Source organism: Anopheles coluzzii, chromosome 2, assembly GCF_943734685.1.
Source record: "Anopheles coluzzii chromosome 2, AcolN3, whole genome shotgun sequence".
NCBI lineage: Eukaryota > Metazoa > Arthropoda > Insecta > Diptera > Culicidae > Anopheles > Anopheles coluzzii.
In genome coordinates, this window is record NC_064670.1 from 40,280,907 (window position 1) to 40,306,273 (window position 25,367).

Genomic DNA, 25,367 nt, shown 5'->3' on the forward strand with positions numbered 1-25,367 from the left:
TTTGACAGATAGATCCCAAGTAGCCTTAAGAAACTCTATTTGATTATTAACAGTTTTTTTAAGGCCTTAAAAATCAAATAGAGTTTCTTAAGAGAATATGACATTTGCCAGCGTTACAGCATAACGACGTATTCCGCTACCCTCGTTTTTTTTATTCGGGTCAATATAACACACAGTGTTTTTCAAATTTTATCTACACCATTTCCAATTTATTCAATTTTCGAAAAATCATTTTCTTATTTATATAATAATGCATATTTATTTTCACACCAAAATATTTGTTTTGCTTAACTGTACGAAAACTATGTGTTTTCTTTTATTCCTCTACTTGAATCTGCGGTAATAATAAAAAAAATAAAAATAAAAAAAATCATAGTTTTTAAGTAATACATGTGAAGAGTTTGATAAAGGGTATGCAATATTTGCAAATGAGAAAAATCTTCATAAAAATATTTATTTTCTTTGGGCAAAATAATATGCTCTTGATGACGATCATTTTTGAGACATACTGTACATGGTCACGTACATGGCGCCTCCATTTCTTATGTCAAAAAGTTCGTCAAGCTTCCTGTGTGTAGCTTGTGTGTAGATGGCAACAAAACCAAGCGTCTGCGACAATATCTATCAGCCATTGTTTAATTTGTGTATCATCGTGCTTTTACAACAGGTCAGTGTATCGATATTACCATTTTCTTCACATGAGCTACATAAGTTTTATATTTCGCAGCATTTTCGATTCCGATAGCGTTTGGACATCATGTTTTCCGTACACGGCAGCAGCTGACCTCCACGATGAAGATTGACGAAATCCGCGTAATGAAAGCAAATTGAGTGGTGCGGTTGTGAAATTGTGAAATTGAAACACCTAGTGAAATTGTGTTTTTATTCAATAAACGAATAAGTGTTTTATTTATTAATTTATTTCACGAAAATATAAGCACATTAAGCTTAACGAAGACCTTGCATGTCCCTAACGAAAGAGAAAGAAAAATATAGACATCTCTGTCGATTTTTTCGTTAATTTTGATCTTTTTCGTTAAAAATACCGGTTAAATTTTAAGATTTAACGAAACATTGACGAAGAAAGGAAAGCGTTACGCAGTGTTTTAAGCCCTGGAATTACTGCTGTATGGAAAGCTAAAAGTAATACTTTTAGGCATACTTTTAACGGTTTCTTAACAGGATTGTGCTACTTGGGATGCCAGTCGGAAAATCAGAATTCGGCACGCTCCTTTCTGATTTGCTCCCGAATAGATTTTTACTGTCAATGCCGATAGAGTGAATTGAATTTCCTGATAATGATGAATAAAAACAATAAAAATGGGAAACAACCAATAATTCTTCCTGATAAAGCCAAGACTTCTTCTTCTTCTTTGGGTGATGGGGTTTGTCCTCCTATGATGTTGTGGGACACCATAATCAGAGGTTGACCATTTTGATTGTTAGAGAGACCTTGCAGTCCATTTCTCTTTATTTTTTTTGTTTTTTTTCTCTTCTTTCAGTCTTTGGTTGTCACATCGTTTATATCACAGGGTTTGATACTCAGATTGTTTTGTGTTGTCTGTTGTGTGTTGTTTTTGTGTCCTTTTTTTGAATTTGGTGTGTATGTGTGTGTGGGTACCCAATTGACATTTTCGAGCACGAATAATCGGGAATTCAAGCAAATTCCCTTAAACTGGAGCGTTAAACTTCCCAACTGACATTTTATAGCACGAATAATCGGGAATTCGAGCAAATTCCCTTAAACTGGAGCCTTAAACTTCCCTTAAACTGAACTAGTTTAAGGGAATTTAGAAAAAGTCCTTTAAAATCAACTGTGATGCGGTTTTTTCGTTACTTTCTTCTAGATTCGCTCGGAAATGGTGTTTCCTATCGTTATAGTTGGTCATGTACCCATTTTATATTTTAAAAATACCCATTTTTTATAGAATAACGTCACACAAAATTAGTTTTTGTTTTTCATCAAAAAACCATAGCTATGAAGAAAAATGAGCTTGACGGCATTGTCCATTGATAGAGAAACGTCTAATTTACCAACACATCAAGTCTTGGCGCTTGCAACACACTTGATCACACACAAATTCACAATTTTAAGTGTATCGAGTACTAATCGAGCAGATATGGGAAAACAATTTCGAGCAAATGTCACTTGGGTTCCCTTAAATTGCACCAGTTAAAGGGAATTCAGAAAAAGTCCTCTAAAAGCAACTGTGATGAGGATTATTCGTTACTTTCTTCTAGATTCGCTTGGAAATTATGTTTCCTATCGTTACAGTTGGTCATGTTCCCATTTTATTCTTAAATAATATCCATTTTTATAGAATAACGTCACACAAAATTAGCTTTTGTTTTTCATCAAAAAACCAGAGCTATGAACGAAAAATGAGCTCGACGGCATCGTCCATCGATAGAGGAACGTCTAATTTACGAACACACTAAATCTTTGCGCTTTCAACACACTTGATTACACACAAATCCACAATTTCAAGCGTATCGAGTACTAATCGAGCAGATATGGGAAAATAGTTTCGTGCAAATGTCACTTGGGTAACTATACTGGGGTTTGAAAACAAAATTCAGTTAGTTTCCATCTGTTTGTGTTGTTCCATTTATTTCCCTAGTTAATTATAGTTATCTATGCTATTGTTTTTTTTTCTCTTGTTTGTTTGTTTTTTTTTTGAGGTTTTAGGGAGATTTTTTTCTTTAAATGATCTTCCATTGCAGGAAGAGATAAAAGATGTTTCTCCTTTTCCTCTCTTTTTTTCATATTTCTATGTGGTTTTGTTTTATGAAATTTATAATTTGCCTTATTGTTTTTCCAGAGGGTTCTCTCCATGTTTTTCGGAAATCTTCAAATTTTGTTCTATTTTTATTGTTATTATTATTGTATTTGGGACAATCAAAAATCATGTGCCATAAAGCCAAGACAATCAATAACTTAAATAATGAATGTGAAAGGTGACAGAACAATTCTCTTGCCTTATTGCACGTACGAGAGGTATTTTTGTGCCAAAGTACGAGAGGTATTTTTGTGCCAAAGTCTAAGTTTGACACACAAATGCCAATCGAGAAATGTCAGTATTTTCCTCCGTCTAATAAAACAAGCAATTTTGATGAAATTGACAACATTTTCAGCATTTTGTCACACGTTTCAAAAGGCACGTTCGACGTGAATGTTAAATTCCATAAAACATTTTGACAGTACGTTCATTAAAATCACATCCGATGAAGCATTGACATCAACCGCCTTATCGTTCAATATACTTTTTTGTGAATTTTGATGATCTGAGTGTTTTTTCTGTTATTTTTTCCGTTATCTTCTTCTCCGCAACTTTCCAAAACCATCTCGCGAATGTGTGATGGTAACGGAATAGCTAGAGCACAGCCTAAGCTATGGTCGAAATGCTGTTTGGGAATTGTTGAACCACTCACACAAAGAGCGGCAATGCAATGCGTTACCCAGCGTTACTAGACGGATTCAGCTGAAGCAGGTTATCTCCAACGTAAATACGCGGTTTAAATGACAAGGTTCGAAGGAAGGGACGCCTAAACAAAATTGAGCAATAATATGTTAACCAGAAGTGATGCGATCCGAGTGGACCGGGACTATCGGTACACCGGCGAGGATGCCCATTCCTTCGTACGCTGCTGTTTGTGCCGGTGCTATACACCGTTTATATTTTATGTCGTGTCCAAAAAGGCGCTAGATGTGATTGCCAACACATTACCGGTGAGTAGCATTAGCACGCCACTGCTGCTGCTCCTATCGGATGCATTAATCATGTACTTTCCCCCCTTTTTTCTACTCGCTACCCGCCCATGATGCAGCAATCTCACAATTTCTTCTGCGTTAATTGTTTACCTAAATCGTCAAGCACCACCACACTGTACCGCGACAGATGCTTGTTTAACAGTGACGAATATTTGTCCATGTTTCGCGGATACGAGTATTACAATCCCTACTACGGTGTGTATTACAACACGCCGCGCCTTATCCTCACGGAGAACATTCGGATTCATCCGGACTACAAGAAAATAGTGCGCAAACCGCAGCCAGCCTTGGTGAAGATGCGGAAGCTGTTCGGTGTCTTCCCGGCGGTGCATCAGATACCGTTCCGGAAGCACGCCTCAATGGTGGAAATGTACTCCGAGCTGCGCAAAAAGTATCGCGAGATTCGCAGCACCTACACCGATACCTCAATCAACCAAACGTTCATGGACACCTACTGCATCACTGTCGAGCGTACGCCGTCCGTCTACCAGTCGGTAAGGGAACGAACGCATCGAGTGCGGGAAGGCGAAGGTGGCGGTACGGCTCTGTTTCCATCCGACACGATGCTGATGAGAACTGTCAGCACGCAGGAATCGGCCGAGCCGAGCACATCGGAAAGTGACATGGGCGATGTCTCCTCGCTGCACATTAGCTCGCAATCGTATGGGGATGATGAGCGGGAGAACCGACTGGCCGCGCTGGCCAGCCAACAGTCGGAGGCACGATCGATCGTTAGCGCGCAGGGCGGGCCACAGTCTAGCGGCTCATTCAACATTAGCTCGCAGGACGTTGAGCTGGAGCGGGATCCGGAATTTGAACTGCCCGAAAGCATAGGAAGTCTGCTATCGAACCAGAGCGTTCGGTCGATCGACAGCTCGCTGCGGCTGGATCATCTAGTTACCCGGCGGCGTATCCACGACTCGCAGGAAGCGGGACCAAGCGGTTTGCAGCAGCTACAAAAGCAACCACCGGGCAAGGCAACGACACCAGAGCCGAAGCGTCGACGCATATCCACCGCTACTCGTACGTGTTCTGAGAATGATTTGGCACGATTTGCTCATAATTGAATTAATCTCTCATGCATTACCATTGTTTTCCCCCTTACAGCCATGAATCCGTCCCCCACGGAAGCGCAAACTACTCGAGATGTCAACGTAAGACTGCCACGACTGCCCGGAGGATAATGAAGCGGTCGGCTCTCTAGCGCCCGTGGCGTATTTAATAGTTAATTTTGTTTGTGTTTTCGTATTCGTTCAAACAGACTGACAGACAGTGCCATGCAGAGTGAAACATGTCTGTTTGAATGCCGTTATTTCATATGAACTGCATCAAGACTTGAATAAAGACTAGTTCAGACGTTTTAAAATGAATGAAACTTAACTTACTCCATTACAGTGCTTCCGTATTCGAACCAGAACACACCTGGCAGCACTCACTGGCGTACTCAGTTCTTTATTTGGTCTAGAAAAGTAACACTACACTGAAGGAAAATAAAATAAACTGTTTTGAATATGCAACATCCGCCCGACAGACGACGTCGACGACAGTGTATTTGTACGGCAATCGTAGCCGGCTTAAGTGCATAGAAAACAGAAAGGAAATTAAAATAGTTGCCAATGGTAACGACGGCTCGCTACTTCCCTTTACCCACGCAAACTCTGTCGCTACACTATGTAGTGTATGTATGTGTGTGTATGTGTGAAAGATGTTTAACAAAAAAAAAAAAAAACAATGGATTGGTGGTACCGGCGAAATGCAGCTTAACATATTCTGACGGCGCAGCGTAAGGGTTGAAGTGAAAATGCATTTAAATGTCTTTTTGGTTGTACACAGTAGGACGGCGCAGACCCCAGCGCACGTCTTGTAACACACGCATGCACGCACAAACACACATACCCATTAGTTTTAATACCCTCCCCTCTCCCCCCTCTCCCCAACAAACCATTTCTCACCCTCTTTAAACCCACTGCTGTTTCGCCCCGATTATTTCCACGCCTGCTTGACGAGCTTTTTCGAGGCGAGCTGCTTCACCACAAAGGACGTGGTGGTCAGCACCACCAGCACGACCGTGATGAGGAAGTAGTCAAAGTCCTCCTTCAGCAGGTCGAACGTTTTCGAGGGCGAAACGCGCGTCACAAATAGATCGAGCCCGTGCACGAGCACCAGACAGGTGCTCTCCAGCCCGGACGGCGCCGTGTGTATGCCCCGGATGTGCGTCACCGTTTGGTTGTAGTTGATGAGGATCTCGTGCGGCAGCGGAAGCTCCGGCATGTACGGCACGATGCCCTCTTCGCGCGCCTTCTCCGGCGAGGTGACGGGCCGGCGGGGATCCAGCAGGGCCCACGTCATTTCGGCCACCGCTCCAGTGGTCAGCCCGATGAGAATGTGTTTGCTAGTGATGCCCTTCTCGGTGATAGTTTCTTTCAGCACGGCAACGGCCATCGGCAGGATGTAGGACTGGCGCTCCACCATCGGCAGGGGCGGCGCATCCAGCGAGCTCCAAACCGTGCTGTTCGTTTGCGTTTTGCCCTCGTACAGTTCTATCGAAGCTGGAGGGAGCGTGAAACAATGGACGATTTTTAGGATTCCATTCGTTCGCTTGGCGCACACACATCGTGCGGTGGTGTACTTACTCATTTCCGTTCGACGGGCCTTATCGTTGTAGTATGAGTAAACTAGCCAGTTCTCCGAATGTACCATATGCAGCGGCGGACGGATGCGTTTATGCGACATGGAGAACACGATCGAACCGGAAACCACATCCACCAGGTGAACGTTCAATATGTCTGCAATGGAAGTAGCATTCGGTATTACACAACATTCCACACCAACTAACAAAACCCTTCCCTCCCGCCGGTCCCGTACTCACATTTGTGAATGTTGTCCGGTCCATGGGTAGCGACGGCGACCAGATTCGGGTTGATATACTTGTACAGCACCGACCGGTCCGCCATGACGCGACCCTGCGAGTGCACATGCTCGATGGGGCTCTTGCCTTCACAGGCAATTATTTGCTGACTTTTGCCGGCGCCACTCAAATCGATCTGCCACGTGGGCACCGTTTCCAGCCTGCCCGCCCGGTACTGCACGAGAAAGCCGCGCATCTGCGCCCCACGCTGGTCGGTGGTGAAGAGATAGTAATTGTCCGCATGCACCGCCAACGATTCGGGCACCACGTGCGCATTATTGTCGTAGTCTAGCAGCAGCAGGCCCTTCAGGAAGTCGGGCCCCGTCTGATGCAGCAGCGAAACCTGCTGGACACGGTACGGCAGCTCGACTAGGCCGCCGCCCACCACCGGTTGGCCCGTGATCGGGTTGAATATGTACAGCAGACCGTTCCGCGCGCCGTGCTTCTGCCGTCCAAGAATAACGCACTGGGCGGGCAGGGGATAGAAGCGGGAGGTACGCTGGACCAGCAGCTTCATCGGCTGCCCGTTGCCGAACCCGGTGAACGAGGGCAGGTAGCGCACCCAGTGATGCTTTCCGGACACATTATCGATGCCGAATACTTTTCCGCTCGACGTCACCACCACGAGCATCTTGTGCAGTCCGAAATCGTCCCGCACCAGACCGGCCCGTTGCGCTTTGGATGGGGCCGGTCCGACGCCGAGGATGTGCAGGAATAGGTTCTTCACGTGCAACACTTGCGCCGTAATGCGACGCTGCAACGCTCCAAACACGTCCCCTGGAAATCGAAGCGAGAGCAATGTTAGTTAAAGCAATACAACGCAAATCAAACATCCTAAATAAGTAAAAGAACAAACTCCAGCAACAATTCCGATCCGATAAAAAGGAACCAAACGCAAATTCGACTACGGACGTTTTGAACGAAAACAGAAACAATGCCAATGATCGATTCCAGTCGAATGTCATGGCAATGCGGCCTACTAAGCAAGCAACCCAAAGCAAAATCATCACTCATAAAATAACAAAAAAGAAAAGAAACACAATCTACGTTGCACACAGGCAGCATAAAAGAATCCTACAGAGGAGCATATATCACTCACATTCCGGCCCATTTTCTTCTGCTGTAAAACCATCACCAACATTGAACCCATTCCGGTAAGTGGTGCATGTGAAGATGTGAAGTAAACAGTTAAGTCGATAAAGTTCTATTACTGATCGAGCCAACACGCGGCGCTCCAAATGCACTCTTACCATTTTTGTTGTTAAGTTCCTCCTCGATGGCTCCTTCGGCATCGGACAGCGTGAGATCAAGGAAGTCGGCCGTTTCCACCTCGGCCAACGCTTCTTCACGGACCCACTTGATTTTGCCCTGCTGCAGCAGCACGATCGCGCCATCCTCGGTGGACAGCAGCACACGGCACACCAGCCCTGCGGTACCGGCCCGGGACGATCCACTGCCGGACGATTGTTTGCAACGAATTGCCACCAGGTCCGGATCGCCTAACGTTTCACTAAAGTCGGTACTGATTTCGATCTGCTCAAACCGCGCAAAATCACGCAGTCGGTGGGCATTGATCGTTAGTTTGTTGCTGGCCCGATCGACCACACCCTGGAGAAGAATCGGTTCACCTTCCTGCACCATACGATCTACCAGGGCAGCATCGTTCGGCCCAAACGCAAGCTTTTGATCGGAGCGCAGCGCGTAGTAGCGCCCGTTCTGGATGACTGCCGCTTCGCCGCGAACTGCTTTCGGGCGTCCAACTGCTTCGGATCCGAGCGGTTTCGATACGACCGTACTGCTAGCGTCGGCCGCCAGATCCAGTGCGAGCAACTGCTCCTTGATGCCGCATGCGAAAAACGACCCAGCCAGCGCGCAGCGCTCCTTTGCGATCCAACCGGCCGCAATCCGGCTCGTCGTAGAGCGGGCCTGCTGGCCCGAGACGGCCTGGTACGGGGTAACTTCCAGGTGCGACCCCCAAACGGGCACCACGTGATACAGCAAACCATCGTGCTTGAACCAAACGGCTGCCGAGGCGGCTTCCTCCGCCACCGACGGCAGCAGCGACCATTCCCATTCGAGCGTGCCCAGGTTAGAGTTCCATCCGCGCACCAGTGCCGGGTTGCTGCCGGAGACGGTGATTATATCATGCCCGGCATTGCCGCCCCTGTTCAACCTGGCGCCGGTCGACGAAGGGTTCGCGACGTGCAATAGCTTTACCGTGCCGCGGGGTCCATTTTCCAGCACCTGGCGCCATAGAATGTCGCCAGTTTTGGCGCTAATTGCCGCCAGCACATTGCTCTCGGTCGCAACGATTATCCGATCGACGGAGCTGGTATCGAATGCACCGTCCACTATCTTTCCCACGTACTGCTGTCGCCTGGCGAAACGGTAGGGGAGTTGAAACGTTATTGATTAGTTGCACAAACCGTGCGGGCACGGCGGCGAAGCGAATCAGCCGCAGCAGCAGCAGCAGCAGCACACCCTTACCAGTCAAACTTCCCTATCTGGTCTTCGTACAATCCGCTGCAGGTCGATAACAGGGCAGCGAGAAGAAACAGCCCACGGAAGCACAGATCCCTGGCGCCGTACCTCATTCTGTAAGCGCACGTGTTCGTGCTACCGACACCTGCTGCAAATCTCGCACTTTGCGTGTATTTTTACTCAAAACCAGAAGGTTTTTATTTTCTTTAGGCCTGGCGGGGAGACAAACGCGGTTGATTGGTTATTTTTTCACCTGTCGGCTGATTTGGACTTTTGCCTTTGACAGCACTTTGACAGTACGGTTTGTGACTATGGCACATGGTGTAGGAGCAATTGGTCAAAATTGTGTTTGGATTTGAATTGGAAACATAAAAAAGAAACTGATTGCGAATTTATTTTTGGCGACAATTACCGGAATAGGATCGTTAGCCAGGACTAGAATATGGAGCTCATGACAAATTAAGGTATTCAAATAGGAAAAGAAAACCCCCTCCGAGCATGGAATTGGAAAGAGAACAACACAGTTAAAACCATTGCCAGTTCCGGGGACTATTACCAGCTTCCCGAATAAAGTCTTTCACGTGCGTCCTCGTATCCATTAATCGATGTTGTGGCACAGCTTTCGAACGATCTATCTTTTGTCTATAATTAGATATCCATCCTACATAAATCCGTTTAGATGTAAAAGTATAACGTAAGTACGACTGTCGGCAATCATAAAACAATCCCTTAGAAGTACCTTATTTAAATATTATTTTATTATAAGAATTGTAAAAACAAAATACACTGTATACAGCACATAACACTGACAACCGGTGTAAAACGGCCAGCGTGCCTATGTCCTGACATTGATATCTATTATAGTACCATCAAACGAGGTGCAATGTTCATTGCCATTAGTTCCTGGAATAAGAGCTTTGCCGCGTATGGGAGCTTCACCTGCGATATCTGCAAAGTACAAAAGAACGCCCAAAGTTCAGTATCGGATAAGTTAGGCCCGCAGTATCAACCCCCTTCCCAACCTACCTGTGTCTTATTTTTGCATCCCTTGCACTCGAACGTGTTGTTGCGCAGATTGGCGATCGCGATCAGGCCACAGAAGTTGCACACGTGAATCCGGTACGGGTCGGACACCTCGAACAGACGCTCGCGCAGAAACTGTGCCGCACCGTGCGAGATTTGACAATCGCGCTCCATCTCACCGAAACGCAGACCGCCGTCCCTTGCACGACCTTCCATGGGCTGTCGGACCAAAATTTGCACCGGACCGCGGGCTCGCGAGTGGATTTTGTCGTCCACCATATGCTTCAGACGCTGGTAGTAGGTCGGGCCGAGGAACACCTGCGCGTTAATCTTGCGCCCCGTGTGCCCATTGTACATGACCTCGTTGCCGCGCAGATGGTAGCCGTACTCCTGCAGGAAGGTGGAGATCTTCTGCACGTTGACCGCATCGTTGAACGGCGTGGCGTCACCGATTTCGCCCTTGTTCGAGCCCAGCTTGCCCTGGATGCACTCGATCAAATGCCCAATGGTCATACGGGACGGGATGGCGTGCGGGTTAATGATGATGTCCGGCGTAATGCCCTCGCACGTGAACGGCATGTCCTCCTGGCGATACTGTATACCGCACGTACCTTTCTGCCCGTGGCGGGACGCAAACTTGTCGCCGATCTGCGGGATACGCACCGAGCGCACACGGATCTTGCAGAACTTGTAGCCCTCGCTGTTGAGCGTCAGCATCACCTGATCGACGATACCGGTTTCGGAGTTGCGCAAAAACGTTGACCCGTCTCGCTTGGTGTAACGCTTGGTGGTTCCGTCCAGATCGTCGTCCGTTTCCGGCAGGGTAATCGTTTTGCCAATCACCACATCATCTCCGGACACACGCAGCCCCGGCGCAATGATACCGTCCTCGTCCAGCTTGTCGTACAGGGCGTTCCGCATGCCCTGGCACGTCTGCCGGTTTGGCTTCTCGAACTGCTCCTCCTGATCGCCGATGCGCTTGCTTTCCGAGTCTTTGTACGAGCGGTAAAACACGGACCGGAAGAAGCCACGCTCGACGGCGGACGCGTTCAGGATAACGCTGTCCTCCTGGTTGTAGCCCGTGTAGCACAGGATGGCCACGATCGAGTTGATACCGGCCGGCAGCTCACGGAACCGCAGATACTCCATCGACCGCGTCGTCACGAGCGGCTTCATCGGGTAGTAAAGCACGTGCGCGAGCGTGTCCATGCGCACGTGGAAGTTCGTGATGTACACACCCATCGCCTGCTTACCCATAGCGCTTTGGTAGGTGTTACGCGGACTCTGGTTGTGATCCGGGAACGGGATGATGGAAGCGCAGACGCCCAAAATCATCGCCGGGTGGATCTCGCAGTGCGTGTAGGTCGTACAGTAGGCGTACTCCTTGTCCTGTTTCAGATCGTACGGTGTCATCGCAATCATGACCGTTTCCTCCTCCAGCGTGTCAATGTACTCCACCACACCGGAAGCAACCAGCACCTGCCAGCCGTAGTTGTTGTAGTCGCGGTCCTTCAACATGTCGATGTGATTTTTGCGCAGCAGCAGCGATCCGTTCTCCACAATCAGCAGCGGACGACAGATGCGACCTGCATCGGTGTAGATGCGGATCTCACGGTCGCGGATATCGCGAATCATCGATACTTCCGACACGATAATATCCATCTGTCGGCGCAGCTTCCGCAGCGTGGCCATCAGCTGCTCCGGATCGCGATGAATGCCGACCCAGCAACCGTTCACAAAGATCTTGGTCGCGTCGGCAATCGCCGACGGGGCAATTTCTTCCAAGTTTTCCATGGACCACTCCTCCAAGAACTCGAGAATCGGAGACGGCTGAGAACCGACCGAAATGTACGCCATGAGCGCCAGGTTCTTCACCAGCCCGACGGCTGCTCCTTCCGGCGTTTCGGCCGGACAGATCATGCCCCACAGGGTGTTGTGAAGCTGGCGGGGTTTGGCCAGCTTACCGTCACGCCCGATCGGTGAATTGACGCGCCGCAGATGGCTCAGCGTCGAGGCGAACGTCAGGCGATTCAACACCTGCGACACACCGGCTCGAGCCTGATGGGCCTTCTTCTGATCGCCCCAGTTACCGGTGGCCAACGAGTAGCGCAATCCGTCCGTAATGATCTTCGTCTTGATGGCCAGCTCAAGGTTAAAGTCCTTTCCGCGATCAATGAACTTTTGTGCGTACATGCGCACCTCCTTCATCAGGTTCTTGAACAGGCCGCGGAACAGGAACGCGAGCAACGGACCGGCCAGATCGAGACGCTTGTTGCCGTAGTGATCACGATCGTCCAGCTCGCGGCGTCCGAGCGCAGCCAGCAGCAACCGATGTACCATGTAGCCGAGGAAGTACGCCTTCTTGGTTTCGCAAAAATCGGACACACCAACGTGGGGTAACATTTCCTTTTGCAGAATTTCCTTCGCGTACTTGATACGCTTGTCCTTGGTGACGCCGGGCCGAGCACCGCGCGCTCCGATGAAATTGAGGGCCACGTTCTGCTCCTGCACGACGAACGCTTCGTCCAGCGAGGGCTTTACCATCTCCATCATTTCCGGATCGTCAAAGTCGTAAATGATGTGCTCGAGGATGTCCCGGTCGGCGACGAATCCGAGCGCACGGAACACGATCATGATCGGTATCTCCTGCTTCACGTACGGCAGGATCGCTATCACGCGCTGGCCGATGGCGGACTTTTTGATGCTCTGACCGCCGCGTGCCATCATGTTCACCCACAGCGTCGAGGTGGGCCGGGAGCTGTGCTCCAGACAGGATCGGATCTCCGTCTTGTACGCGTACTTGCCGTCCTTCATGCTGAACACGTAGACCGTGTTGGTGGCCATCTTTTCCTGCGCAATCAGTACCTTCTCCGAGCCGTTGATGATGAAGTAGCCGCCTGGATCGAGTGGACACTCGTTCAACTCCGTCAAATCACGATCTGTCAGCTGGGAGAGCAGACAGTACGTGGACCGCAGCATGATCGGAATCTTGCCGATGAACGTTTTCTGATGCTGCGTTTCTACCGGATCCTGGCCCTCGACCAGCTTCGTCTTGGTGATGTCCACGTAGAGCGGAGCCGAGTAGGTAAGGTTGCGTAGACGTGCTTCGTTCGGCATCATCGGCGAGGGGGAACCATCCTTTTCCCAGTGCGTCGGTTTCGACAGGTAGATCTGGTCGAACTTGAGCAAGTAGCGCGTCGGGTTTTCGATCTCGCCCGATGAGTGTTGCGCTTCGGCCGTCAGCTCGATGGCCGGCGAGTCCTCGACGATGCGCTGGACGGACATTTGGATGAACTCGTCGAAGCTGTCCAGCTGCTGCCGCACGAGACCCTTCTCGTCGAAGTAAGCGTTGATCACGATCCAGCATGCTTCCTGCCACAGCTCGTGCGAAATCTCCTCCGGATCTTCCTCCTCGAAGTGGTCTGTCCGGGCCGGGAGGAGAGAAAGTGTTGTGAAATGCACATCGAAAACGTGGGGTTTCTCGTGCGTAGAAAGCATGGCATTTTCTTACCTTCTTCATTCTCGTACATCGTACAGGCAGTTTAATATTGAAATTTCGGCCAAAAACACACGATTGTAGCGAATAACACGGCACAAGCTTTGTCCGCGTTTCACTACACTTCCAGCTCGCTAATGGCGTCGGCAAGAAATGTCTTCTTCCTTTTCGTTTGCGCCAGTATTGTTGTTTATCTGTCAACAGTGTGGCCAGATTATTTTGACCGATTTCGGTAGGAGCACCAACATTTTATCTGTCGTTTTCGGTAGCCCGTCAAACATTGCGAGGATTGCGAGTAGTACCATTTACTCGAAATCTTAACCGCGCGGCTACATGAGGTGAAATATACAGCGAAATGAACTATTTGACAGGTGAAATATCTGACAGGTAGAGCTAAAGGGTTGGGGGAGACACAACATCCGCTTTGGAAATTCTATTAAAAATAATATCTTCTTAAGCAGAACATTCTCTAATAAGAAGAAATTATGAACTGTTGATTGAAAATTGACGAAGTACTCAATATTGAAGTTATTTAATGAAGTTAATTACTATTTTGTGCACGTTATTTGTTTACATTGCACATCAGCTGGTTGCTGTGATGCTTTATCCGTCAGATATTTCGCCTGTCAAATAGTACATTTCGCTGTATATTTCACCTCATGTAGCCGCGCGGTAAGATATTTTAAATAATATTTATTTTTATTCATAATTTATTTTTATTGCCGTGTCATTCGTTGAAAATATCATCTAAAGCTATCTAAAGTTTTGTGGATTTTTGCAAAATAAAATGTCAAAATTCAGATGTTTAGTATGCTACAAATCGCACTGTTATACCTGCTCTCTGGGTGCTATAATTATAACTGCTAAAACTAGGGGTTAAAACACTGCCTAGGCTCGCAAGCTCTTTAACGGCCAAGCTACACGTACCGGACGACATCGGACGATGCCATAAAACGTAAGACCGCAGACAAGAGATTTGCGTCGGGCCGGGCCGTGTCGGATCACAGCGAGCCGATTTTGTATGATATTTGACAGTTGGCGTTAACGGATTTATGGCATCGTCCGATATCGTCCGGTACGTGTAGCTTGGCCGTAATGCGAGGGCTCTGGGGCTGTGAACTTGTATGGCGTGTGAGCCTTCGCGCGCCCTAGCAAATCGCTGTCAATTGCATGGCGGGAAAACTAGGGGCGACCCGCCATGCAATTCACAGTGATAGGAAGTGATAGGCTGGAAATAGACGAACAGAGATCATCGTGGTACCGCGAAAATCGCATATGACTTGAGCTGTCAATTATGTTCTGAAATCTGACAGATAGGTGAGATAATCGCGGTTCGTGTATGGAACCATCCGAGGTCTGGTGAGGATTGAATGTGCCAAGAAGAAATATGTTTTATCAATTTGCGAATCAAATTAATTATTTCACATATTTTATGCAACATAAAATACAAAAATCAATTTCTCGACACGAGTTTCCACACAAATCCACCGGAAAAAGTAAAAATAATCGGTTCGCGCTACCGTGAAAATCTCATTTATACCAAAGTTGGGTATCTCTGCGAAACAGCAGGCGCGATTGGAGGCGCGGAAGATTTGACAGCTCCACTGTTCTACAACTGTTATAAACAAGGCGCGAATTTCGCGGTACTGCGACGATCTCGGTTTGTCTATTTCCAGCGATAGGATTCACAGTCGGTAGGAATACAGATAATTCGGTATTTCTAGTCACTCTGATCTTGTGCTTCTAAAACAACGTACGCAGCCATTTGGCAATTTGAATACGTCGTTACTTACAAACCTTTGTTTATTTGTAATGCGATTTCCATTGAACAAAGTTTCGGCGATTTGTAGGTATTTAAAAATATTATCCTAAGTATCCAAAACTTTTATTTATTAAAGCTTCTTACGGTCAGGCCAATATTGCTAAACTAGGGAAAAACTTTTGTTTGGAAAAGCAAGTTGTTATAAATGAAACCTTGTAAGCATGCGTGAAGCTTTCTAAAAGCTATATGTTACGCAGAACCTTTTACAAACAAACAAAGCAGCTGGTTAAAAAAAACAAATTCTCAACTAGAACAAACAAAATACATGTTTCAAATGTTTTATTTCACAGTTTATTGTTTACCCTTCCGAAGTTGTATATCCATTACACGGGTGCACATTTTCAGGGTGTAAAGTTCTTTACTGCTTTATCACCAACACCGTACAACGCACCACGCACGACACATGCACGATTGCGCTTTACGGTTTTCTTGCATTCCACATTTCGTTACCTCATTCTCATTTTCTCTCATAAAGTGGGTATGTCGTACAGCATTCATTCTCTGTGTTGGGGGCCCTGGCCTGTCTGTGTCTTTCCCCTGTTCCCTGTTTTTCTGCTCTTCAAAACTTGTTCCGTAACGCGGTTCACGTACGTTTCTTTCGATGAACTAATCTTCGTTTCCCCATGCTTTCCTGTTTTCATCTTCGATTTCGTTACACTGTTTTATGTTTTCTATTTCCATGTTTTGTTTTCCCCTCCCTCCTTCATTGCCCGATACTTATCGCTTTCGTACAATTGGCTAGCATTGTATGTGTAATAAGTTTCCTTATGTTTCTTTTTAATAGTTTTTTTCCGTTAATTGCCCCTGCTAGATATTACTACGACTCTTGCTGGCTCTTCTCGGTTTACAGGCGACTTATCCACACACACACATACACACACATTCTACCACCAGTTCATAACCCATCGAACGTAGTAGCCTGCGCGGAGAAGGTAGGGCACACCTGCAACAGTGGTTCCACGGTAGTTCAGCCAAACAAGTAAACAACACCGTGAAATCACAAACACAGGATAAATTACATGTAATAAGAAGGTCGATTATGTAGGAGAAAGATTTTAAATTAGACCACACTGGAACTTTAGTAGAGTTTTTCACCTTCACTTAGGAGGACATTTATGGGTCGTATTACGAATAACACGGTTAAATTGGATCGTGCGTGAGTGCGTGTGTGAGTAAAAAGGAAATCAAATGATTCTAGATTGATTACCTATCCTCCAAATTGAGCTTTTTAAGGACGAGAAAGTAAAAGCTCGCATGTACATGGGTTATTGTTACAATAAGGATTCTGTTTTTCTATTTATGGCTTCTTTGCAACGGTTTAGCTTAATGGAGTCGCACACGCACGCACACACACAGCTAGTTAGTTGATTCTGTTAGCATCAAAGTAACCGAAGGTCTGAACGAAGGCCCTGAAGTCCTAACGACAGTAGAGTGGTACATTACTTCCTACAGCAACCAAAACGTAAACAAAGGAAACAGAAGAAGTTTCCGAAACCTTTTCAATCCATTTTTTTGCTGCAGAAGTGTTGTTGTTCTACTTGTAGCTTAACTTTAAATTTTATACACATTAATATACGTACGGGGAAGGGGGGTGTTAAAGCCGAAGAAAGGGATTAGGCAATAGGACGATCAAAAGCACTAAAATTGATCGTTGATTACTAAGCAACTTGTTGTTGTGCAAATGATCGTTTCCTGTCCCATGATGTGGCTACAGATTGGCTAAATTCGAATTTCTTTCCTAGCGGTGCGTTGCAATCATTTTATCCGCGCAGAAACCGTACAGCTCTGGGCGGGAATCGTTACCGGATGTTCTCAAGATGCGCGCAGAGACCACTGAAACCACTGAGCGCGAGAAACCTACGCGACGACAGCTGGTACGAAACGGAAGAACCAATTAAACAAGGTGAAAACCAAGGCCAGAGGATTGGGGCAAACACAAATTAAGGAAATAAAACGAAAAACAAACAAGTATATAGGTCAGGTAAAAATGTCTTACGGGTTCTACTATAATAACACAACATGTATCAATTTGTCTAGTGGCCTTAATAGCTAACATATGTATCATCCCTTGTTTCCACATTCATGCATAGCTCACTCTACTGCCAAGTCCTGCCCCTGCCTCTTAAAAAGTAAGAAGTGTTGTCAAGAGTAAACACAAACGCATAATATTGTTGATAACTAAATGCTACACAAAAAGAAAGAATCGTTTTAAAACTCAACTCACACTGCCGCCCCCGATTCTGAGAGGAAATGTGCACTTATTGTCCCATGAACTTAAATGTAACACCGATCGTACAATGTTACGAGACAAACCGTACACACAGCCACACAAATAGACATGCGCACACACACACACATACAAACAGTGAATGCAATTTAACAGAAGGAACCTGGCTGTTTGATGGGTTTGTTTTTGCCTTACGCCTCCTAACCGTATCCTGTACTACATTCTTAAGTTTGCGCCACTAGTGTTGCTGCGCAGTTACGCAACGCATCGTTTACCACGTGTAGCAAGCAAGTCGATGAAAGTGACAAACGGAAAATAATGATTGAACCACTTATTTAAATTTGCTGTTTTTGTGTGTTTTTTTGTTCCCCTTATAATGATGGTGTTGTTAGCATATTCAGCTTCATTGCATTTTACTTAACCATCTTCTGCTGATATTTACGTATCAGAGACTACAATTTAAGGAATTTCTCATGGAAATAAGTAATGTTAAAGGTCTAACCAACTTTTCAATTTTTAACACAATACGATGCTAACAATGAGAGTCGTGTTTGAATGTAGTAGGTAAAATATTGCACCGCACAAAACTAGCAATCCATATCACGTGCATGTATGTGTGCGTGATCTGTATGTGTGTGTATCTAAGAAATTGGTTTTGCATTTCTCCGTAGAAACAAGTATCTTTTCCTGCCATTGCTATCGCTACTAGTTCGTATGTTTCGCTAACATCGCTAGCTCCGGCGAAAAGCAGTAAGATTCGGGAAAACGGGAAGAGGGCGCGCGCGCGCACATTCGTTTTAGCTGCAGCGCGTCAATTTATGCTCGCACACTACACCAATAGTTGGATCTTTTACTGAACTTCCGCACCGTTGGTTTGCTGTTTTGTGTGTGTATGTGTATACTCCTAGCACTAATCAATGTGAAAAGCCCTACACAACGTATCCTTCTCCTCCATTGGATCGCTTTTACTTTCATACTCGATGCTACACACCAATGGGGTTTGTTAAGCGCACTGCTGCTGCTGCTATAGCTGTTTCTTCCCTATAGTCTTCTCAGTTGCGCTTTCAATTGTTTCGCCATCTGTCTGTTACATTGTAGTTTAATAGTCTATTTTACAATCGAGTAAAGGTGTGAGCGTGTGTTTGTGTGTTTATGTTTTTTATCCGAATTATGCACATCTATTGATATACATTATCATTGATTTTTCATCGTTTTTTTATGTTAGCTTTTTTTGTGTATCTTAACCTGGGATAGGTTTTCTCTATTTTAGCATTTATCATTCCTTTCTTGTGTGCGACCAAAAGAAACGGAGTGGTCGAATTTGCGCTTAACAGTTAGAAGAGTTTTTAGTAGTTTATCCGGCTTATATTTGCACACTCGCTTTCTAGTTTTTCCTTTCTAGGTTGACGTACCGGCGTAATAAGCATTTCTGGGGTGGTGTGTGTTTTTTTGTTTATATTTTCTTTCCACTTTTTGTTAGTAAAATATATGCAAATATGTATAGTACTTTTATATTTTTATATGTATATATGTATATTTATAAACGAATTAGATTTGTTTTCTTATCCATTCATATTTATCCCCATGTGTTTCATCTGTTCCATTATCTAATTCGTGTTTCCGCAAACCACCGCGCACTCCCTACAACTAAGTTCAAGCAGAACACAAAAAAAGGAAACCAAATACATAACACGCACACACTTCACGCACACGTAACACGTACACGCACAATCGCAAACTAAACGTATTGGTTTTCGAACGGTAGAGCTCTCTCTATCCCTCTTTATTCATACTCTCTATTGGAAGATGATCGCTATTGTGAGTTGGCTGATTGTGTGTGTGTGACTGTTATCCTGGGGTTTGATAATCGATTGCAGTCATTCGGTTATGACGACGGGTTTCGAATGATCAGCACACCCATCACCCACCGCCCACTGCACTGCATGGTTTCACAGTTTCTTTGTGTTATAAAATCGATATTCATCACTTCTTCTGTGTAATGTGTTCATCAATTGGGCAATAATAATCCGTCTACTAGGCAAAGAATTGTTGATTAGTTTCCCTTTTAGAGTGTTGTGTTGCAGGCGTATTAAAATTATTTATATTGCAGGGTATTTGAAAAGATTGATTGTTTTTTTTTTTACATTTTTATTGTACGTGATTAAAAACTATCACATACCGAAGCATGTAAAACATTTAGTGAAGCACAACACACAACAAAGTTCTACGAAATTGCTAAAGTAACAAGGAATTGTGCTAAAAAAAAGCCGCCGAGTGATGATAGATTTTACGCCACTAAAACAATAAATTCAATCGTTTTATTTAAAAAAAAAACTAAGTAGACTAACAAGACAACAACAGATGATGATTGATAAAGAGCATCACTGATAGAACAAGTATAACTGAACTGAAGAGAAAAAAAAAGATCGAGAATAGAGAAAACGATAGAATTCAAAACAGCAAGGAGTAAACGATTCTTTTTTTTTGCGAAACAAAATAAAAACAACGACTGCGGAAACCAGCTCATCACACAGTAGAAAAAATCCGAAAATGAAAGTAGCATATCTGTATATTCATATGTACATTAATTAAACTAGAGGCTAGTATGATTTTTGCGGAAATATTTTCCGTGTGTGCAGTAGTGTGTGGCCATCAGCCAAAGCTGTGCTGATGTTACGCGCATTCTCGACGAAATCCATACCTAATACTCAAAAAAAAAAAAAAACGCAGCTATGGACACTATTCGCCAATAAAGCTTAAATGAATCTCAAAGCTGTAACGGCTAAATCGTAGCTACATCATAGTTTATTTGCCTTGAATACACACACACACACAGAAGCTAAGGGAAAGAAGTTGAAAAAACCAATCGAACGTGTGTCGCGTCAAACCAATGTATCATCATATCATCATTATCATCATGTGTGTTACTGACTTATTCCTATTACTATGATACAAGGGGGGTGTTTAAAAAAAAACATAAGCGTGATAATATTTCCTCTACTACTGCGGATTGAGTGTTGGTTCTACGAAAACGATCTGAATGTGTGTCTGAATCTCTTCCAAAGCTCGCCCACAGTGGTTCCTTCCCTTCAGCGATCAAGATGCTTGCACAATTTCAACTTCGATAGCGTAGTGTTCTCCACTACACGCGTTTCTACGATTGAATTACCTTTCTCTGTAAAATCTTTAGAACTTGAGAACTCGACACATACTCGCGCACGCGCACACACTCACTCACATCACACAATCGCTACGCAATAGACGCAGGCGCGTCAAAGTCCCTTTCTGTTTTTGCCAGTCCAGTAGGAAGCAAGACCCACTTGACAATTACATAGAAGGAGCACTTTTTTGTAGGAATAAAAGTGACTTGCATCATGCTCTAGCAAGATCCGATTGGATTTATGCACTTATCAGCCGTTTGTACGCATGAGCCAGTGTGTGCGCGCGTGCTTCGCGTTTAGCATTGTACGTGCTCGTATGGGTGGTGGCGTGTGCGTTTGTTGCTTTCACAATGTGTTCGCTTGTTTATTGTGTCTCATTTCATAATTCTTTAGATTGCAAAGTGTGGGTGGCATCATGTTGTGTGTGCTGTGTATCCATGTGCAGTCGCGCGTGTGTGTGTGTTTGTGTTTGTGTGTGTAATGTTGTAAAATAATTCTACTCTCATAATTATTTCTCTTAACGAAAATACACACCCGCGTGCTCGTATGAGTGGGATTAGCTGAATCATTTCTGTCTTGTTCGTGGGGATTTCCTTATTGCCGGCCAGTTTTTGACGACGCCCTGCACTAGGTTACTAAAATTTGGCGCTTTCATGCCTTAGCCTTGTTTCCTTTCCCATGGCATCTGTTTGCTATGTAGCACATGGGATACCGATCGATTACGTTAGCTAGTCTTCTCCGCACTCTATTGTTATCCAGCACGTGTTGTGCCGCTGACGTGATGTCTTCAGTTTCGCTCGTTCAAGTTTTAAATATGAAGCCATATTTACACTCGGACAGCGTCACCTCGTGAGGCAGAAAACAACGGAATACGAAGCAGTGGTTGCTCGCGTATAGAGAAGAGCAAGCAGCACACACGTTTTAAAATGATGGAGAATTAGATAGGAAAGAAGGAGAGGGCGGCGGTCTGTTTTAGGATAAACCATATCGGAAGAACCACCTCGCATCAGTAATAACGCGCGCTGTTCTTGTACACTCTCCTCTTCCCCTCAATCTTCCTATCCTTCTCTCGCTCACTACACGACACACGTGGGAAACGACGAGTCGAGAAGAAAATGCTACGAATTTGACGAGACATATGACGGCATATGCTTATAAGTGGTGGTGGAGTGACTGTAACGATGCTGGTGACCGGTGCCGCTGCCGCTTGACGAAGCTGCTGCACACTGTGTGAAGAACTATTACGATACGATGGCACGAAGGGTGTTCAAATTTTCTGAATCTTTTCGCCAACCACGACGGGATTGTTACGCCTAATTTCTGCAGCACCGAGTTCTCGGTAATCGAACGAACATTCGTGCTTGTCACTGTATCGATGTATCGCGCAGAACAGTCCTCCGCACCGGCACTCGAAACCTTTGTGAAAGAAAAACCAAAAAACAAAACGTAACTCAGTCAGTAATGCAAAACGTATTCGGCAGACATTCGAAAACGGTGTTGTAGTAGTGAAACGGAAAAGGAACATCCCACTAATGGGACCAAAAAAAAGGGACACGCAATACTTACCGGTTAATCCTACTTTCTTGCGGCAAGTTGCACAACGATTCTTCTTTTTCTTGGCATCTTCCTTATCACCATCTTTGTCTTCGTTATCGGCTATGGAACTGTTATTACTATGTCCACCAAGGCTACCGCTGTCATCAGCGCTAATTTTCTACAGAAACCGAATAAAGAGAAATTAAAATCAGTTGAAGTAATGGTGGATTTCAAGGAGGAATGTTTCCAACAGTTCTAGTAGATTTGCATAACCAGTTCTCGTTGAACTGTACTGTAAGTGAAGCTTACAGAAAAACAAGCGGAACCGCCTCGGATTGCTATCGACACTACTATGGGGTTCATTAGTTATTTTGTTTACCCGTTTTTTAGCGTTCGTCTGACTACGAGCTGGGCCGCCAAGATTGGATACTTTCTCAGCCTCCAAACTTTTTGATTCCATTACACGAGGAGTGGAGCTACTTGCAGAATCTTCAAATGTTTTTGATTCATAATCAAACGAAACATTAAAATGACCAAGCGACACTGAGTCATCGTCTTCATCGCTTAGGTTTTCCATAATAACGACCAGCTGCTGTTCGTTATCGTGGGTCACTTCCTGCTGCTTGGCAAGGTGAAGCACATTATCAATCGGACCAGAATCATCAATCAGATCAATCTCGTAACAAACTATTTCCTCTTCTTCTTCGTCATCATTCTCATCCTCCTGCTCTTCTTCCTCTTCGGACACGCTATCGCCGAAGGCAATTGTATGACACTTTTCTTCGGGTAAACATTCATCCTTGCGTAGAGAAGATGTGTTGAAAGAGGGGTTACATCGTTTTTGTTCTCCCTTCGATCCCCCATCCCCCCTTCCCCCAGATCGATACTTACATCCTTGTCCGAGCAGAACAGGGCACTATGCACGGTCGGTTGTGCTGTGTAGGTAGCGGACACTACCGGATTGTTGGCGGAAGCGGCACAGGACGACGCCGATGGTGACGCGGCCGACGCTGATGCAGAGGAGGCTGATGTGGTTGTTGTGTTGCTGCTAGCGATGCTGCTGGCGAAGCTTTGCGGCGTCACGACAGGACGGATGCTAACTGAGGACGCTGTTACCGACTGGCCAGATGGAGGTGCTTGAGGTGCATTGTTGCTGGAAGGCGTACTGCTAACCGGTGGCTGTTGCTTCTTTCTGAGCACGTCCTGTAAATTACACCCCCATAATTAGATGCGCTGTTTAAAACCCAAGCCGATTGGTTCGGGGAAAAAAGGGATACAGTGCACACACACACACACACTTACTTTGTAGCAAACTGAACATAATCCATCCTGTGCCGGATTACCGTAGAAACCACATCCAGATCTACACATCGGCTGCATTGCATTTGATTCGCGCTCCATCCTCCCCTATCCACTCACCAACTGCTCTAAGCTCTCGCCCTCGGCTCTTCACACACTCTCACACACACACACACGCACACGGTTGTTTTACGGTGTATGTGTAATCCTGTACCTCTCCGGCTAGCAGCTACTCCTCCGTCGTCCGCTAATGATTGAAGGCGCAATTTTGACCTCAACACAGTGCACGCACACACGGGGTTTTGAGCAACGATACACACATCCACAAGCACAGCACTGCTCCTCTCTCCTCTTCAAGCAAGATTTGTTCACTATGAATTTCCTTTCACTCGCTGTGAAATGGTTACTTTGATGTAACAGGACTCTCCCAATAGATTGCGTACAGTGTTGTACGAGAGAATGCCTTCCTGCTGCTACTGCTACTGTGCTGTAGTGGGGATCAGTCCGTTTAGTAAGCTTCTACAGTCCAATATACACACTTCGTTATTATTGCTACTGATGGATTTCGATTCGATCGATTTACAACACCGCCTGCGCGCCCCTCGACACTAAGACAAGACAAGCCGAAAAATGAATGAACCGCACTTAAAATACAGATCTCGCGCACGATGTTCGTGTGTCCAGTCGACGAACGAGGATTTGTTTTTCCTTGTCGTTGCAGCTACTACAGATGTATGCGACGACGGTGGCTGCTCCGTTGTTGATCCTTCCTCGCGGTAGAAAACATAGAAGAAAGCGATGTTTCTTCCACACTTCCTTGTGGAGAGCACAGTATAAACTTGTTTGGCCGTTGGTTGGCAACCTTTTTCTTTTCTTTTTTTACTCTTTGAGTAGGCTGATGTGCCTTCTTTCTACCGAAGGTTGCTAAAATAAGAGCAGAGGAATTAGAGATATTAGAACCATTGCCTCAACATGGTGGATTGTAATCTTTCTTTTCTGCAGCGTAAACTTTACTCACATTGATGCCTTACAGTATCCGAGGGATATTGACGAAAGTGTTAAGTCTCGAGTTTGGTCGTGTCACGTTGAATTGGTTGTTTTTGGATCTAGAAAAACATGGAATAAAACCGGATTGTAACACATTAGTTTCCTTGTCACATTTGCCAGATAGAAGCAATAGCAATAGTATTGGTAGGATAGATGGAGCAGCACCAGTGTAGCTGTACGCGCCTTATTCACCCCAGCTTCACTTAAGCTGTCTTTTCATTAAAGTACATCGAAACCCCTTCTCTTCCTGTAAGCTCTTCTGAACTAGTTGCGCTATGCACCATATTCAGTTGCATGCGTCAGTGTGTGTGTGTGTGTGTTTGAGGTTTTCTCGTGGGAGGCAAAGCGTATACACGAACACAAATGGAAGGTGAGCGAATGTTTCCTAACGTCGGTGATGATAGTGAAACTACACAGAGCGGAGCACAGCATGATCGCGAACTCGTGAGCAGCGTCTATTGGACGCACAGCAAAGCGCACGAATGAGGTCAGGAAAAGAGATGTCTGAAAAATACGCACATAACCTACTTTTATGGGATCGCTATTTTTCGAGCCACTTTTCTCATTTCAGAGGCGCTTTTTAGGAGCAAAATCC

The 25,367-nt window shown here is 45.5% G+C and overlaps 4 protein-coding genes across 8 annotated transcripts in view; 1 reads left to right on the plus strand and 3 right to left on the minus strand.

Annotated features, from left to right (window-relative positions):
* Positions 1 to 3,437: 3,437 nt before the first annotated feature.
* On the plus strand, positions 3,438 to 5,152 carry LOC120961521 (uncharacterized). Its single transcript, XM_040385284.2, has 3 exons — positions 3,438 to 3,730; positions 3,829 to 4,795; positions 4,880 to 5,152. Exons 1-3 carry the CDS (start codon positions 3,569 to 3,571, stop codon positions 4,954 to 4,956), a joined length of 1,206 nt encoding a protein of 401 aa, XP_040241218.2. The 5' UTR covers positions 3,438 to 3,568; the 3' UTR covers positions 4,957 to 5,152.
* Positions 5,153 to 5,157: 5 nt separating this feature from the next.
* LOC120961519 (ER membrane protein complex subunit 1) lies at positions 5,158 to 9,450 on the minus strand. Of its 2 annotated transcripts, XM_040385282.2 has the most exons (6): positions 9,168 to 9,450; positions 7,931 to 9,057; positions 7,780 to 7,800; positions 6,642 to 7,457; positions 6,406 to 6,558; positions 5,158 to 6,321 (listed from the first exon to the last, which is right to left on the minus strand). In XM_040385282.2, exons 1-6 carry the CDS (start codon positions 9,272 to 9,274, stop codon positions 5,756 to 5,758), a joined length of 2,790 nt encoding a protein of 929 aa, XP_040241216.2. In that variant the 5' UTR covers positions 9,275 to 9,450; the 3' UTR covers positions 5,158 to 5,755. The 2 variants fall into 2 exon arrangements, with proteins under 2 accessions (XP_040241216.2, XP_040241217.2); XM_040385283.2 differs by lacking the exon at positions 7,780 to 7,800 and having other exon boundaries at positions 9,168 to 9,449.
* A 447-nt stretch (positions 9,451 to 9,897) lies between these two features.
* Positions 9,898 to 13,850, minus strand: LOC120961518 (DNA-directed RNA polymerase II subunit RPB2). The gene is made up of 3 exons (XM_040385281.2): positions 13,696 to 13,850; positions 10,188 to 13,606; positions 9,898 to 10,109 (listed from the first exon to the last, which is right to left on the minus strand). Exons 1-3 carry the CDS (start codon positions 13,712 to 13,714, stop codon positions 10,020 to 10,022), a joined length of 3,528 nt encoding a protein of 1,175 aa, XP_040241215.1. The 5' UTR covers positions 13,715 to 13,850; the 3' UTR covers positions 9,898 to 10,019.
* Positions 13,851 to 22,044: 8,194 nt separating this feature from the next.
* LOC120947954 (AN1-type zinc finger protein 6) overlaps positions 22,045 to 25,367 on the minus strand; it is a 28,680-nt gene continuing 25,357 nt past the window's right edge. For all 4 annotated transcript variants that reach the window (XM_040363836.2, XM_040363834.2, XM_040363835.2 and 1 more), the window contains 6 exons: positions 24,744 to 24,831; positions 23,729 to 24,649; positions 23,318 to 23,629; positions 22,806 to 23,225; positions 22,457 to 22,604; positions 22,045 to 22,306 (listed from right to left, as the gene is read on the minus strand). In XM_040363836.2, the coding sequence (XP_040219770.2) occupies positions 22,158 to 22,306; positions 22,457 to 22,604; positions 22,806 to 23,225; positions 23,318 to 23,629; positions 23,729 to 23,827 (1,128 nt within the window). In that variant the 5' untranslated portion in view covers positions 23,828 to 24,649; positions 24,744 to 24,831 and the 3' untranslated portion in view covers positions 22,045 to 22,157. The remainder of the gene's footprint in view (positions 22,307 to 22,456; positions 22,605 to 22,805; positions 23,226 to 23,317; positions 23,630 to 23,728; positions 24,650 to 24,743; positions 24,832 to 25,367) is intronic.

Bases quoted from the DNA above. Each gene is read 5' to 3' on its own strand.
- LOC120961519 (XM_040385282.2), bottom strand. From the start codon at position 9,274: ATGAGGTACGGCGCCAGGGATCTGTGCTTCCGTGGGCTGTTTCTTCTC. The intron at 6,559-6,641 runs GTGAGTACGGGA...CTTCCATTGCAG, and splicing joins ACCGGACAACATTCACAAAT to ACATATTGAACGTTCACCTG. The intron at 6,322-6,405 runs GTAAGTACACCA...CGCTCCCTCCAG, and splicing joins GGCCCGTCGAACGGAAATGA to CTTCGATAGAACTGTACGAG.
- LOC120961521 (XM_040385284.2), top strand. From the start codon at position 3,569: ATGTTAACCAGAAGTGATGCGATCCGAGTGGACCGGGACTATCGGTAC. The intron at 3,731-3,828 runs GTGAGTAGCATT...CCCATGATGCAG, and splicing joins TGATTGCCAACACATTACCG to CAATCTCACAATTTCTTCTG. The intron at 4,796-4,879 runs GTACGTGTTCTG...TCCCCCTTACAG, and splicing joins ACGCATATCCACCGCTACTC to CCATGAATCCGTCCCCCACG.
- LOC120961518 (XM_040385281.2), bottom strand. The intron at 10,110-10,187 runs GTAGGTTGGGAA...TGTACTTTGCAG, and splicing joins GATGCAAAAATAAGACACAG to ATATCGCAGGTGAAGCTCCC.